Here is a 14,179-nt window from a genome sequence, read left to right as displayed (position 1 = left end):
ATCTTAATATCTAAACCGTTGTAGACGTTGCAATTTAAAATACGATAAATAAAACATACTAATTTCGAATTTTTAATTTATCTACTACCATTCAAAGCAAACATACAATACAATATATACAATATTACCTCAATACAATATTATAAATATTATATATGCAGTATATCAAAAAAAGATAACATCATATTGGATGGGTTAAAATATATCTCGCTAAAAAGAATTTACACTGCTGCAAATGCGCTTCCTTAAACGTGGTTTGTTCATATGCATTTTCATACGTTATATGGCGCTAAAAATGGCTATTCTCAGTATAGAAACGTTCTCGTCTTGTAAAAATAATATGTCGTGCACACATGATGTCCTCAACGATTCGAAAACCCGCGACACTAAATTCGCGGTCAGAACACGAGCCAAAGCTCAGGAACCTACTTTCAAAGTTGCCTCTTATCTGTTTACGGATCTACTTTGCGACGCAAATCAGATCGATTTACAGACCTGGGCGGCAATTAGCACCGCATACGTGCCGCGAATCCTATTTTGACATTGCAGCGTTGTGAAACGTGCTCCCGGTATCGTGCTAAATGCATACGCGATTTCTCGAGTTTGCGGATTCCTTTAAGACAACTGCAAGAAAAGAAAAAAACGATGTGCCTCGCTCGGCGACGAACAACGATCGCGAAGAATCGGCCGGCGACGAGAGCAAATGGGTTAAAATCTCGCCGAGAAATTATTTGCAAATGCGTGTTTCGCGAGATTGCGCAAGAATTGCTGATGTTGAGAATACCCGTGATTAATTATTAAACGAACGAGAGAGTGAAGTTGTGCCCGGCGATGCGGAATAACCAATGGATTACATAAGACCAGTTAGCGTTAATCGAAAACGTCGTACTTAAATTGGATGGAATGAACGGGAATGACTTAGAAAAATAGCTTTCCTCACGTCGTTGCGTCTCGATACGTACTCGTATAAATACGTCGTCTCAATTTGATTGATCAAAAAACTCGCACATTTTTCAACTTACAGATTACGTTACGATAATTTAAATTAACAGAAAGAAATAAAATTATATTTTCCGTAGCGATTCTATTACTATATTTCGATCCTCAAAACTTAAAATTAATCTCTCGGCTTTGGTATAAATTTTTATCAATTTTAACTAAACTTTTGCATCAAAAATTGCACATTAGATTAACTTAGGAAAAAAGTTGGATGTAGGTCATTGTCAGATATTTCTCACGTTTTTTTTTTTTTTTATTTGAGAAACTGTGCTCTATTTGTGCTATCCAATCGCTATATGCATTACACACTTACCTCGGAGTTGCTGGTGGCGACGCTGGACAGACCTGGAGACATGGTGCCGGTAGTGGCGGGGTCCGGGCTCGGCGAGACTACCGTGGGGTTACCGGGATGATGTGGCAGCAGCGTGGGGCCGTGCGGATACGAAGCGAGATGAGGATGCTGCGGCTTTGGGTGATGCAGCTGCGGGCCGGGTGGTGCACTTTGCACCACCATTGGAACGGGCGGTGGCCCGGAGTCGACCGGTGTCCTGCCACCGCCCTCGCTACCGGCGCTACCACCGACGACCGCATTGCCGTCGCCGCCACCGCCGCCGCGGAACGATTCATGCAGGTACTGACGCACTTGATTTTTCTGCTTTTGCACTACGTGGTAACGCGTTGGATTCTCCAAGAGTGTACGCACCTAAACAAACAGCACATCACTGCATTAGCCCTGAGATTCTCAGCGTGTCATGTGTACTGTGAGACCCTCGGTCAACTATCATTCTTCGTACGCAATTTTATTCTTATTACTTATTACGCTTCGATTTATTAATTATGAAGATTTCTAATTTCGTAAATATATTGAATAATCGACGATCTAAAAAAAAAAGAGATTTAAATAAAGATTAAACTAAAATTTGTTAAGCCTTAATTTGCAACATTATTCGCATTATTGATTTGTCTTCCTCGCACAGAGTGTGCAAATACTGCAACAAGGAAAATTAAGAAAACTCACGGATTAAAGATCAAGGATCCAGAAATGTTGTCTAATACATCTAATATGGGAATATCTAATGTATCTAATATAAAAAGATTAAATTTCGACATTGTTCTAAATTATCCTACAATAATCATTCTAAATCTTAAAATTATTACAACAGCATCCAAATTAAAGAAAATATGTAACCTTAAAGAGATGATCTTACTGAGCTAAACAAATAAGTGTGAAAATGTTACGTAACGAAGACATTATGGTAACTGCGTTCGGTCTTCCGTAAATGCAACAACCATGTTGCGCGGAGCTAATTGCAAGATAAACCATCGGGCGACTAGTTGCCCTCCTTGCCTTTCGTACGCTCTCTTACTAGCTAGCATTATTCCAGGAGGTTTAACAGTATAGACGTGGTGTACCGAATGGATCTATTAACGATGCTACAGAATTCGGTTCGCCTTACCGCGATACGGCAAACTACCGGGATCTCGAAACTATAAGATATCGTTATCTTAGCCATGTTCATCACAACACATATACACACACACACACACACATAGAGAGAGAAAGAGAGAGAGAGAGAGAGAGAGAGAGAGAGAGAGAGAGAGAGAAGAAGGAAGAGTCTCATTTTAAATAATGTAAATATTTCGAAAACATGATACTTTTGAGAAAAAAGTTTCAAATAAAAGTTGTATAACCGTTAAAGAAAACATAAAATAGTAATTTTGAGTTCTGTTATCAAGATTCAAGTCAACTTAAATTTTTTAAATAGCGCCATACCTATATTTTTTTAGCATTTTCACAAATTTAATTGTTCAATGATGTATAAAAAGTATAAGATTGCATGAGAAAAGTTTCGAGAAAAAACTTTAGTTATATAAAACATGATTCTGATGTGCGCATCGTGTTCCGTGTCACTCAACTTTGGTTAACTTTTTCTTTTCTTATGCAACCTTGTATTGTTTGTACATCGTTAAATTCAGAAAAAAATTAATCTTTCAAAAATGTCGAAAATAATACATAGTGCTCTTTAAAAATTTCAAGTTGATCTTGACTTGGCCTTGGCGGAAGAACTCAAGGTTAAACTGAAGTCACTATCTTATATCTCTCTGGCAATCGCACAACTTTCATCTGAAATTTTTTTCCTAGAAATGTCTCAAAGTGTTTTCAAAATTTAAGTGTTTTATTTAAAGTGAAACACATCCTTATATACACTTATTTGCACACGAAGCTTTAAATGACCGAAACACAAACAGTGATTACCGGATGCTCTTCGCTACTTAAGGCTCCTGGTCTCGTAGCCGTGAACTCCGCGTTGACAGTGGCGACATAATTGTGGTAGGAATAAAAACCTAGTCGAATTTACCTAGTCGATTTATTGTATAAGTAAATAGTGTAACAGTTTGACCTAATCAATTGATACGATAAAAGTAAATTACTGAATAACATACAAAATGCTAATTTATAATTCAAAAATTTGTTTACAAAAAAATAAACGCGATAAATACAGAATATATATAGCTTAGTACCGTTACCGACATGTCCATATGACAGAAATTCTCATGCAGCGTCTTAGGTGGAGAATCGATGAACTATTAGACGTGAAAAAATGACATGTTGACTACCCAATTTATTCTTGCGTGCCATTTCGTTAATATTCGTTAAATGTTAGTGCTGTGATATGTGACGTGTTCATGAAACCTGTAAAATTATCCGAAAACTAAGATTAGCAGGGAAAGCCCAACGTAGAAGGAGTATTTTCTACTCATACAGACAGCTGTCAACCGTGTGTTTTCTCGCATAATTAGGCTTCGCTTCACGGTTGATTTAACGATTGTTTATAACCTGTCAAGGAAAAAGCATAGTTTTCGGACAATTTTACAGGTGTCTTAAAGCGATCTAGAGTGTTACTTTGTTAAATTATCATTTTATTTAGAAATGGCACGCAAGAATTCTCGGCGTGTCATTTCTCGCTTCTGACGTCACGAATCTAATATGGCTGCGGTGACTACCCAGGAGCCTTAAAGAGCGAAACTCTTTCTGAGAAGACCGCGTTAAATTTTGGTTTCGATATTTAAGTATTTAGCACGAATTCTCCAGTTCTGATACAAAGTTTTAACATTAAATAAAAGAAATGTATATATAAAACACATGTTTCGCCAATACACTTGCATTTCGACTTTTACAATATGTAACATTATATAATTCGATAATTATTCGCGCAAAGAGAATGAATAATCGCACAATCTGTAATACAATATACCATAATATAATTCTCATTCACATCACGATTCGATTTTTGCGCGAGCAATACTGCTTGTGGTCGTTCACGCAAATTTTGGCAATATATAATTACAGTACATACTTGCAATACTTGTGGTGGAACATCCACGCCAATAGTGGGCAATGGCGTAGGCGGCACTGGTCTGGGCAGTGCGGCAGCTGGTCTCTGCTGCTGCAAGCTCTGCCGGAACTCCGCCTGTCGCCTCTCTTGCTCCTGCAGCTGCTCCCGCATCAGCTGCAGCTTCAATTGCGTACGCGACGTCGGAGTCGTTGTTTTGAAAGTCGGCGGACTGAAAAAAGCCAATATTTCGTTCACGTAAGACTTTATCTCAAGATTTTTCGCCGGTGTACTTTCGCCATTTATATTCGTGCTAACTCGCGTATGTCTCTATCTTGGAAGAAATATAATCGCACATCATTATAATCCGTTAAATACAGAATTTATTTCCAAAGCATCAAAACTTATTAATTTTTTAAACATATTTCCATAAAAACTCTATGGAAAAATTTGTGAGAAATATAAAAAGTAATTAACACATGTGAAATACACTATGCCATGATAAGAGAGAAAAGAAAGGGGGTACTTTTAATATAATAAAAAATTTGTAAACAATAACCAATTTGACAATATTTTACAGTGTTATTGAGTTAACTGGAGAATTCTCGACTTTAATGAAAGTAATATTTGTCGTGCAATTTTTAACAACATTTAACGTGTACACAAATGAACTCATTGTCAGTAAAATGAGCACTTTGATTGACGTTATCATAGTAAGTCAACCGTCAAAGCAAATGACGAGTCGCAATAACCCACTCGGAATGAGGCTCAATGAAATACGACGCCGCGCGTTTGTTGTCAATAAATGCGGGAATATTCAGCATTGTCAATCGAATGAGTATATCGAGTCCCAAGTCCAAAACGAGGGCAATTAATCTCACAATGCAAACACTATTGAATCGAATTATCTTCTCGACGACGAGAAGAAATTCCGTAAAGCCAATCGACATGATTCGCGGCGGTCAAGTAGACGAATTATTAATGAACAAACACGATAGGTGAACAACAAGCATCATATTGCAATGGAAAATATTAAATTACTGATTTGCACAAAATTATACTAACATTTCTAGAAACTTATCATATTATATTTTATTTTAATTAAACAGCAACTTTTCTTAATAAACAACTTTTATAAAGCAATTATAGTTATTTAAGTGAAATAAAAATCTAAATAACTTATTGATTAAAAAGCACAACGTGACAATATGATGATATTGCAATATTAATTATATAATTACATAAAATAATTAAATATTCTAAAACAAAAAATAGATTTGACACATTTATGAATATTCCACTATGCACCAAATTCTTCAAAGCTAGTTCAACTAGACAGGAACTCTCTTTATTAATATCCCAATTGTTCTACCAAATGGTATTGGAAAATTAATGGCGCCATGATTCGGACGTAAAGTCGAATGAGTGTTATTCGATATTACCGAGTTTTGGCAGCGCTGCTGCGATTCGACGATATGCGCGCGAAAACGCTCGGAATCTCCCGAATTCGCGAGGCAAAACGACCATATAATTCAGAATATGTAATTTATTGCAAATCGGAAAGTAATAAAATAAATAAAAGTTTCTTTGAATCCTGGCGAATACTTGCAGATACATCATGAACAAAATATCGCAAACGCACTCGCAGACTTTACTTTCATTTTAACTTTTGCGTGATATCGCGTGAATAAAATTTTTCACTCTCGCACTATTAACATTAAGAACAAATATGTCATAAAGACGCACGCAAGGCGTCCGTTTTGCCGTCGACTAAAGGACATTTCCAATTCGGGAACAAAGCCAAGATCTGGTCATGAGAAAGCCAAAATAAAGAGATTGTGCAATTGGAATTGACGTTAGTTCCCGTCGTTCAAACAATTTTTCTTCCTAGATGTTACGCGTTTATCATATCATATATCTATTTCATGTGTTGTAAGAACCAACAAAACCTATTCCTTTTCAAATAAAAAATACTAATTTTCTATCTATTGGTGTATATTTTGATCTACAAAATTGCAGTATGTCAAAAAAAAACCTTAAGCATTTTGTGATAATATTTTTACTTTGACTGTCGCTCGTAAGACGACGAGCGCCGTTGCCGATCAGATACTACAGAAGATGCTAGAACAAAGTTAGAATAACGATATAGATAAAGTCAGGTGACCAAAGTCCTAAATATAAGTATATACGCACGAAGAAATTTTATTTTGTACGAGCAGTCTAGCAAACTCTTCATGTTGCCTCTGAATGAGGATTAAAGTATAAGAAATATATCGATAATGAGACTTCAGAAATAACTATTTAAGATAGCTAAATGACTTTAAATTGACAAACTTTAAATTCGAGATTCGATCATGCAGCCAATAGAGAAACAAAAGCGACGTCATCTCGACAAAGGAAAACGCTGAATATTCGCTCAAGTCTTCAATTCAAGAGCCGTCGTCTTTGTGCGATTACAAAATTAAAAATTCTTCCATTTCCAGCCACGTTACGGGCTGCCGTAATAAAGCTGTTACAACTTTTATAATAGTAGTACCGGCTGGTTCGTGAAAGGCGATTTAATCAGAACACCGGCTTTCCCGAAGACCATTAAAACATCTTACAAATTTTTCTATCGCCTAAGAGACGAACTTGATCTTCTCTTTTCATACTTTTCATTTTTGAAAGCTCTCCTTATCAACATGTTTATGAAACTTTGTAAAATCTAATTAAAATTAATTTCAGGTATTCACGTATTCAGTACCATTAAAATGTTATATTATATGACAGATGCATCATGATACAGCAAAACTATATATTTTATTTTTATTAGATTGAAAAGAAAAAATAATATAGATATTTATCTATACTGATATTAATTTTAAATTATCATTAATTAAATCTTTAAATGCTGGTATAAAAATCTGAGACTCAATCAAGAGAAGATCAAGACTCAATCAAGAGAGGATCAATTTCATAAAAAAGGAATTTAATACACCTAATAATTTTTAAAAAATAATTGCTGGAAGAATAATGATCGGAAGTAAGGATTACATTATCAGTGGGACTGAATTCGCCAGAAAACTCGTGACCGATTAAAGAACAGAACGAAAATACTGATGGAAGATTGGAAAAGTTTTTCATGAAAAATTTTCTGTGGCTAAAGTTGAAGTTGAATGGAATTGGGTAGTTTTATTCCTTTCAGATAATCGTTGTATTGATGTTTGATAAAAAGTCGAATGCTCTCTCCTTGTCTCTCTCTTTCTCTCATTCTCTCTCTCTCTCTCTCTCTCTCACACACACACACACACACACACACGCTCGCACGTAGATTCGATAGTGCGTATTTTTGATTCCCGGATGTTTGCATTGTTTCAATATAGCTACATCGAATTTCACTTGCTCGTTACGCCATTAATTAGGGAATTTAATATCGCCTCTAGACGAAACTTGCCATTAAAAATCAATATAGCTAAATTACTCTTGTTAAGACCTAATTAAAAGCACTCACTTAGTAGAAATTTAATTATCTTAAAACGTTGCGAGAAACTTTCGCCATTGCAGTGATCGATTATAGTATGAAATTTTATTATTAATTCCATATATATTAAATATCAGTAATATTTTCTTTAACTTCTTTAACGTGGACAAAATTATTTCTCACTATTTAATTAATATTGAATAACAAGATCTTTATCAAGTTCCACCAATAATCATTAATGTGCGGATGTTAATAATGTAAAAATAAAGCCGGGTATAGGAATGAAGAGTCAAATTATCCTTTACACGTCGAAATACGTCATCCTCGTCTAAAAAATGTTTGCTCATCGACAACTATTGATCTTTCTGCTATTCGTTATTTAGAATCTAACTAGACAGAACCTACACGCTGACTGTTGACATATACATTTGTTATCAGTTCACATCAATACAAAGAACAGTTCCTACATTAATTAATTATCTTGAAACTGATAACAAAAATGAAAAATAACACAAGTCAGTATACAGCAATTAAAAACTAAAATAGATTCAAGCATCCTCGTTTAATATTTGCAGTGCCATCATATCGATTCCAAATGGATTCGCATTTACGAAGGTCTTGGCGGCATGCTTGATTTTTCGTAAACAGTCGGCAGATCGAAAGTGGTCACGGCGCACTCATATATTTCTCCTCGTAATATTGGATATTGGACGGGCTGAAAATAATTTTACGTTGGATGTGCCATTAATTTCCAAGGTCATGTATGAGTACGCTCGCGCAATACCCGTGCGAGTTTCTCGCCCCGTATCGCATTTTTTTGCCGAAGGGGCTTTTATACATGTCTCGCTTAGCAGGATGGGTGACCGTAATACTGAATTTAGTGCTTAAATAAAGAGCGACGGAGGATCGCTTATGGCAGCTTCATGCAAATGTGCACGATCCCTCCTTCTTACTCACTGTCTCTACATGCGACGCGCGAGGGTCTCGCAAAAGAATCCTCGAGAAAAGATTCACAGTGAAGAATTTAGCAAACGTGTTGCCCCATGTGTAGAGGCCATCCTGAGAATATTTTATTTCAAGGATTTTATTAACTAAATATTGATTAAATCCTATTGTAATTCTATATTTAATGAAAACTTCTATTACGCAATATAAAACAATTGGCCATTTTACTTTTTACTACCAAATATTGCCGAAATACTAAAAAACATGACTACAATAATAAACGAAAATCTGTTCCTACTATTAAATTGAAGTAACACAAATAAAATATCTTCATAATGATAGCATATTTTGCAATTTACGCGTCAATATCCTTTTAATAATTTACTTTGCCTTAAATATCAAGTTGGCGGGCACTATTTGAGAAATCCAGCACTGAAAATCCCCGTGCGCGCACAAGTAAGGATCGGCGAGCAGATATTACAAAACGTGGAAGGAAGAGGACCGGCGGTATTAATGTCATTAGTCTCGAAGAAAATCGGTGGCTCGCCGTCGCCAAAGTTTTATCTTCATTCCTGCGGAATGAATTAAGTGAGAAAATATAGCCGTGCGCTCCTCCGTCAGACGGCTGATATAAATCGCGATAATATGGAAAGTAGCTTCTTTGTCGGATTAATGTATACTCTCGACTAAGACGTCGGGTGCGACCGAACGGAGCCGTACGTGCGCGGAATTTCATCGTCGAAGCGGAGATTATAGTCGCAAGTGGGCTCTCGATCGTGAAATTCGAACAGCCATTTACTCCGATATTCGATATTCCTGCGAGGGAAAATTAACCCTAAAAAGGACAAGTGAATTTACAGTAAAAGCAAACTACAATAAGTTAATGTGACGTTCACATAAGTGCTTATATATTTCATAGTAAATGTACCTCTTCTAAGTGACATCTTATTTTTTTTAAATTGCATTATTTCTTTTAATACTTATAAGTAACAGTAAAACTGTATTTATAGGTAATACTTGTGTTATCAATCTTTCCAACTTCAAATTTTTTTATTATTTATAAGCAAAATTTATAAATTCGAATCAAAAATTCTCAGTCTGCCTAATTTCTCGTAATATTAAATATACAACATAAAGATAAAGTAAAAATTCTTCTAATTCTTCCAATTCTTCCCAATTCATTTAGCATCATATTAAATGTCATATCACCCTTTGCATTCGTTCCTCAAGTTCTTTCGTTAGTACGCGAAACAGGTTTGAAATAAATTCCTCTTTTGCTCCCGCGTTCTTCGACATCGCTAATATCTACTGCAAAAGTTTGTGGGGTTTATGAAAAGCTCGGGAGTGTCGACTAATAATAACAATCATAATCGTAATAAGCAGGCAGCGGAAAACGATTTATCTCGGACAGGAAGTATGAAACTTGTCGAGAAAACTTCATCTACTTTACGGAAACGACGCGAATAAGAGAAAGCAAAGCAGTAAGGGAAAGAGAAAGAAAGAGAAAGAGAGAGAGAGAGAGAGAGAGAGAGAGAGAGAGAGTGAAACGAAAAGAAAAGATGACGAAACGGAAATACAATATTAAAATACAAATAATCCTTTTAAATATTGCAACGATCGATATCCCGTCAGCAGATAGAGTCTCAATTTACAATTTGTATCGATATGTCATTCACGTAAACCCCACAATCTCGTCTTTTATTCCATGTGTTCGTTTTTCTCAGCGAATATTGTAAACCATTATATTATTTGTGCTCCAAATAGTATTGTGTAGAAGCTTTGAAATATGATACAAAAATTTAGGAAAAAAACAACGGCAAACAATATAAAAAACAATCCTGCGGCAAAATATACGACGTTTCAGTTTTATAGAAACAATTTTATAGACAGATAAGTCAAAGTGCTAAAAATATACAATCAATATCAAATTTTATATTAAAAATATTTCTATATACGTTTCAAGTGTCCAAAATAATTTTGCATTTGTTTCGAAAACGTGCTGTGTATAAAAATATGATAAAATAAAATAAAGCTCGGGAAAAAATATAAAAAATGCCGCAGGCTAAAGACAGAAATTAAAAACATAGCTTGCCATTCGCAATGTTGAGAAATGAAGGAAGCTTTCGTGCCGATCGGAATTATACAATGCAACCGATTAATCCGCAGTAACAAAGTTTTCTAACGAAGTGCACTTAGGTCGCTACGCTTTGCTAAATGACCACTACTCACTCCGATATAGTATTACAAATTTTCCACCGTTAATCACAACCCGCCCGAGCGAAACGATCGCATGAAACTCTTTACATCGGTTGCATGTCGCGTTAAGTCGAGCAAAAGGACTTTAATTACCGGAACGAACAAAAGAGTAACAATTATTGCAACATTTTCTCAAAATAGAAAATAGAAACCTACTACGAAAAACTGCCTTAGAAATATTAGAATATAAAGATAGATAAAATCTTTTTGCGACGAATTAATAGGAAACGACGATTATAAATCTTTGACGATACATCAAACAGTACATCAAATCGAAATATATTGTATATAATGATATGTAACAGTTTTTATATTTTTATTATTGCCAATACATTTTGGCTAGCTGTAACTTTTTAATATCATAAATGAAATCAAACTGATCAACACTGAATTTCAGAAACTTTTCAGAATTAATAAATGCTATAATATACTATTATTACAATTTTTCGTAAAAAATATATCATACTAGCTACACGACTGTTCTCGAATTTCGATACAATCGAAATCGCGATTGTGAACGCTTCCTTATAGCAGAAATTCGGTTCGTAAGCTCTGAATTCTCGCTCGAGATTACGCTTTCGCAAGTTCCTCAATACGAAGGACAAACGCGGAGTTTGCTAGCCGGAAAATTACGCAAGTTGACCGTACGGAATCTCGGCCATAATCTTCGATGCGTACGTGCACATACATCTGTGTGCTACTACTACTGTTAACTGTGTCGGACGATCGGGCGATACGGATTCGGATTGTGCAAATACAGGAACCAGCGTGTGTGTTTTGTGTGAGTGTTGTATGCACGTGTGTGTGTGTATGTGAGAGAGGAGAGAGAGGTGGAGATCGGCCGATATGTTACAGAGCGCAGAGGCGACGTTACCATTACCGTTACCATTCTCGCTTACCGTGGCGTAATCGGGGGACGGTAATCGAAAGCCTCCCGACGAAAATCAGGAACAAGGTCGTGTGAACGACGACCGACACGCGCACAATGTAATTAGCTCGTGCGACAAAGCAGTTTAGCGAGAAATTATTCGCGATATGGTCAGAGTAACATTTATGGTGCAAAGATGACTGTGGGGCATGACTTGTGTAATTTAATCGCACGTGAAATATGCGGTCTGGACAATCTGGTTAATTTTCTGCGAAATATTGCACCGGAATGGTTTCCTCCTAGCAGAAACAATTTTCTTTTAGAATTATTTGCTCGTATTATTAGTGTGAAAATGCGTGATAAGTTATTGTTGCAAAAATAGATTAATCACAGCGGTGTTTGTAAACTGAAATTTGCAGAGTCATAGATTACGACTATCACTGGTGATAAATGTGTAAATTAAAACACAAATGATGTACAGATGTATTGTACATTGTCGGAATATAATTAGATCCGTAACATGACTCACATAATTTCGTAAAACGTAAATTGAGAAACAGCATTAAATGTGTGTAGTAATTAAAAATTGTTCAATCTACAATGATTATTTCTATTCTCACTAATAATTATTTTTTTCTTGTAAAAAAGATTTTTCTTGTATCTGCCGTACTTTTCGTATAATTAGCGTGCGAGAGAAAGAGAGAGAGAGAGAGAGAGAGAGAGAGGGAGGGACAGGCAGAACTAAAAATAATACATGACAATCTATAACGTATACTAAAAATAACTAATAGAACTATACGTTTGCTTGGTATTCGCAAAGTCATTGGCTACGATTGTCGCTGGTTATATATAAATTGTGTTATATCATAATTGTCATGTATACAAGCAACTTTAAAATCCGACTTTTAACCAATCCAGAATTGCGCGACTTGTTCTCGGAGGATAGAACGGCGCGTTACAATCTGGATCCGATCCAAATGTCAGCGCGAAACGCGCATATGGGAAAACCAAACGTGCACCAATATGGGTGTCGATATTTACATTATCTTCAGCAAGTGCATTTTAGTACACTGAATCAGTTCAATTCCACCGGAAGCGAAAAATATTTGATAATTTGTGCGCGCCCAGGCCAGGTACGCACATGATGAATCGGTCGATGCGTTTCCTGCCTTTATCCGAAAGGAAAAATATTGGTTAATTTATATGCGGCTATTATTGGAGCTGTATTCCGTAACTTCCATATTCATTTTCAACTTCCACCAGCAACGATACTCATAATTCTACTGTGCTCTTTTCTTCAATAGCCACCACTGCTAACGCCAGTAGCACAAAACTGTTTGAATATTTATGACACATATACGCGATTGTGTAAAACTATTTTACGCAATGTATTTCACACATATTAATAACCGACGGAGAGACAACGGAAAAAGAGAAAAAAAAATTCAATTCGGATAATTTCAACGCACATTGTTTATGTTACGTTGTGACAAACACGGTTAAATATAATGTGCTAAATTTAACATTAAGCCATTCAACCACGATAGAATTTTTGAATCGATTATCACACAAAACAGCGTTATTTGAGTACTGAAATAACATTATTGACGATAATGTTATGGTTAATTTAATAATTATATCTGGCTTTAATCAGAATAATTTTTTAGAGCGTTAACATGAAAACAATTCAATTCAGCAGCGATAATTCTCAACGTACTTAATTTATATAACATTTTTTTACCAAAGATTAAAAATATTAAATAGTTTAAAATTAGCAATATTCTTTGGCTTAAGTAAATTTCTTAATTATTTATATCGACCAGAAAGAGAAATACACGTGGCTATATTTCATCGTGAGATAGCATACCGTCCAATAAAAAAAATCAATCCTAAAATATTACTGACAATGTTTAGAGGCTCAGTTATTTTTTCCAAACAGATTATAACGGAAGCTTTTAGAAGGCGTCAACGTTGACGAGATTACGCAATATGTTCAGGCCTAGTTGCAAATCCACGCGTCTCGCCTGGCGCTTCATTGGACTTCTAGAAACGTGGACGGATGTTCTCGTCGTTGCATCGACTGCTGCCACGTTTGCTCACGGCGAGACGAATCGGGCAAACGAATGAATCGTGTTCAGTGAGCAATTGCAACAAGGACGTTTAAATTTGGACGTAGTGTTTACGATCAACGTATGCGACATGCACGACGATCAAATGCAGCGCGCTCGAGGCAAAAAGACTGTCCGGAGACAGCGGAAGCCAATACGCGGCGTTGAAAATGCCGATAGATTATAAATCGAAGAATAACGGCGGCAT

The 14,179-nt window shown here is 35.9% G+C and overlaps 1 protein-coding gene across 2 annotated transcripts in view; it reads right to left on the bottom strand.

Moving 5' to 3' along the window:
- The window catches only part of Mitf (transcription factor Mitf), a 65,371-nt gene that overhangs the window by 42,495 nt on the left and 8,697 nt on the right, over positions 1-14,179 (bottom strand). For both annotated transcript variants that reach the window (XM_012372528.2, XM_012372518.2), the window contains exons 2-3: positions 4,359-4,566; positions 1,313-1,702 (exon numbers count right to left, since the gene is read on the bottom strand). In XM_012372528.2, coding sequence (XP_012227951.1) covers positions 1,313-1,702; positions 4,359-4,566 — 598 coding nt within the window. The remainder of the gene's footprint in view (positions 1-1,312; positions 1,703-4,358; positions 4,567-14,179) is intronic.

This window comes from Linepithema humile, chromosome 1, assembly GCF_040581485.1.
Source record: "Linepithema humile isolate Giens D197 chromosome 1, Lhum_UNIL_v1.0, whole genome shotgun sequence".
NCBI lineage: Eukaryota > Metazoa > Arthropoda > Insecta > Hymenoptera > Formicidae > Linepithema > Linepithema humile.
The sequence above is the reverse complement of the archived record's forward strand: the minus strand, read 5'-3'. Positions and strand labels throughout refer to the sequence as shown.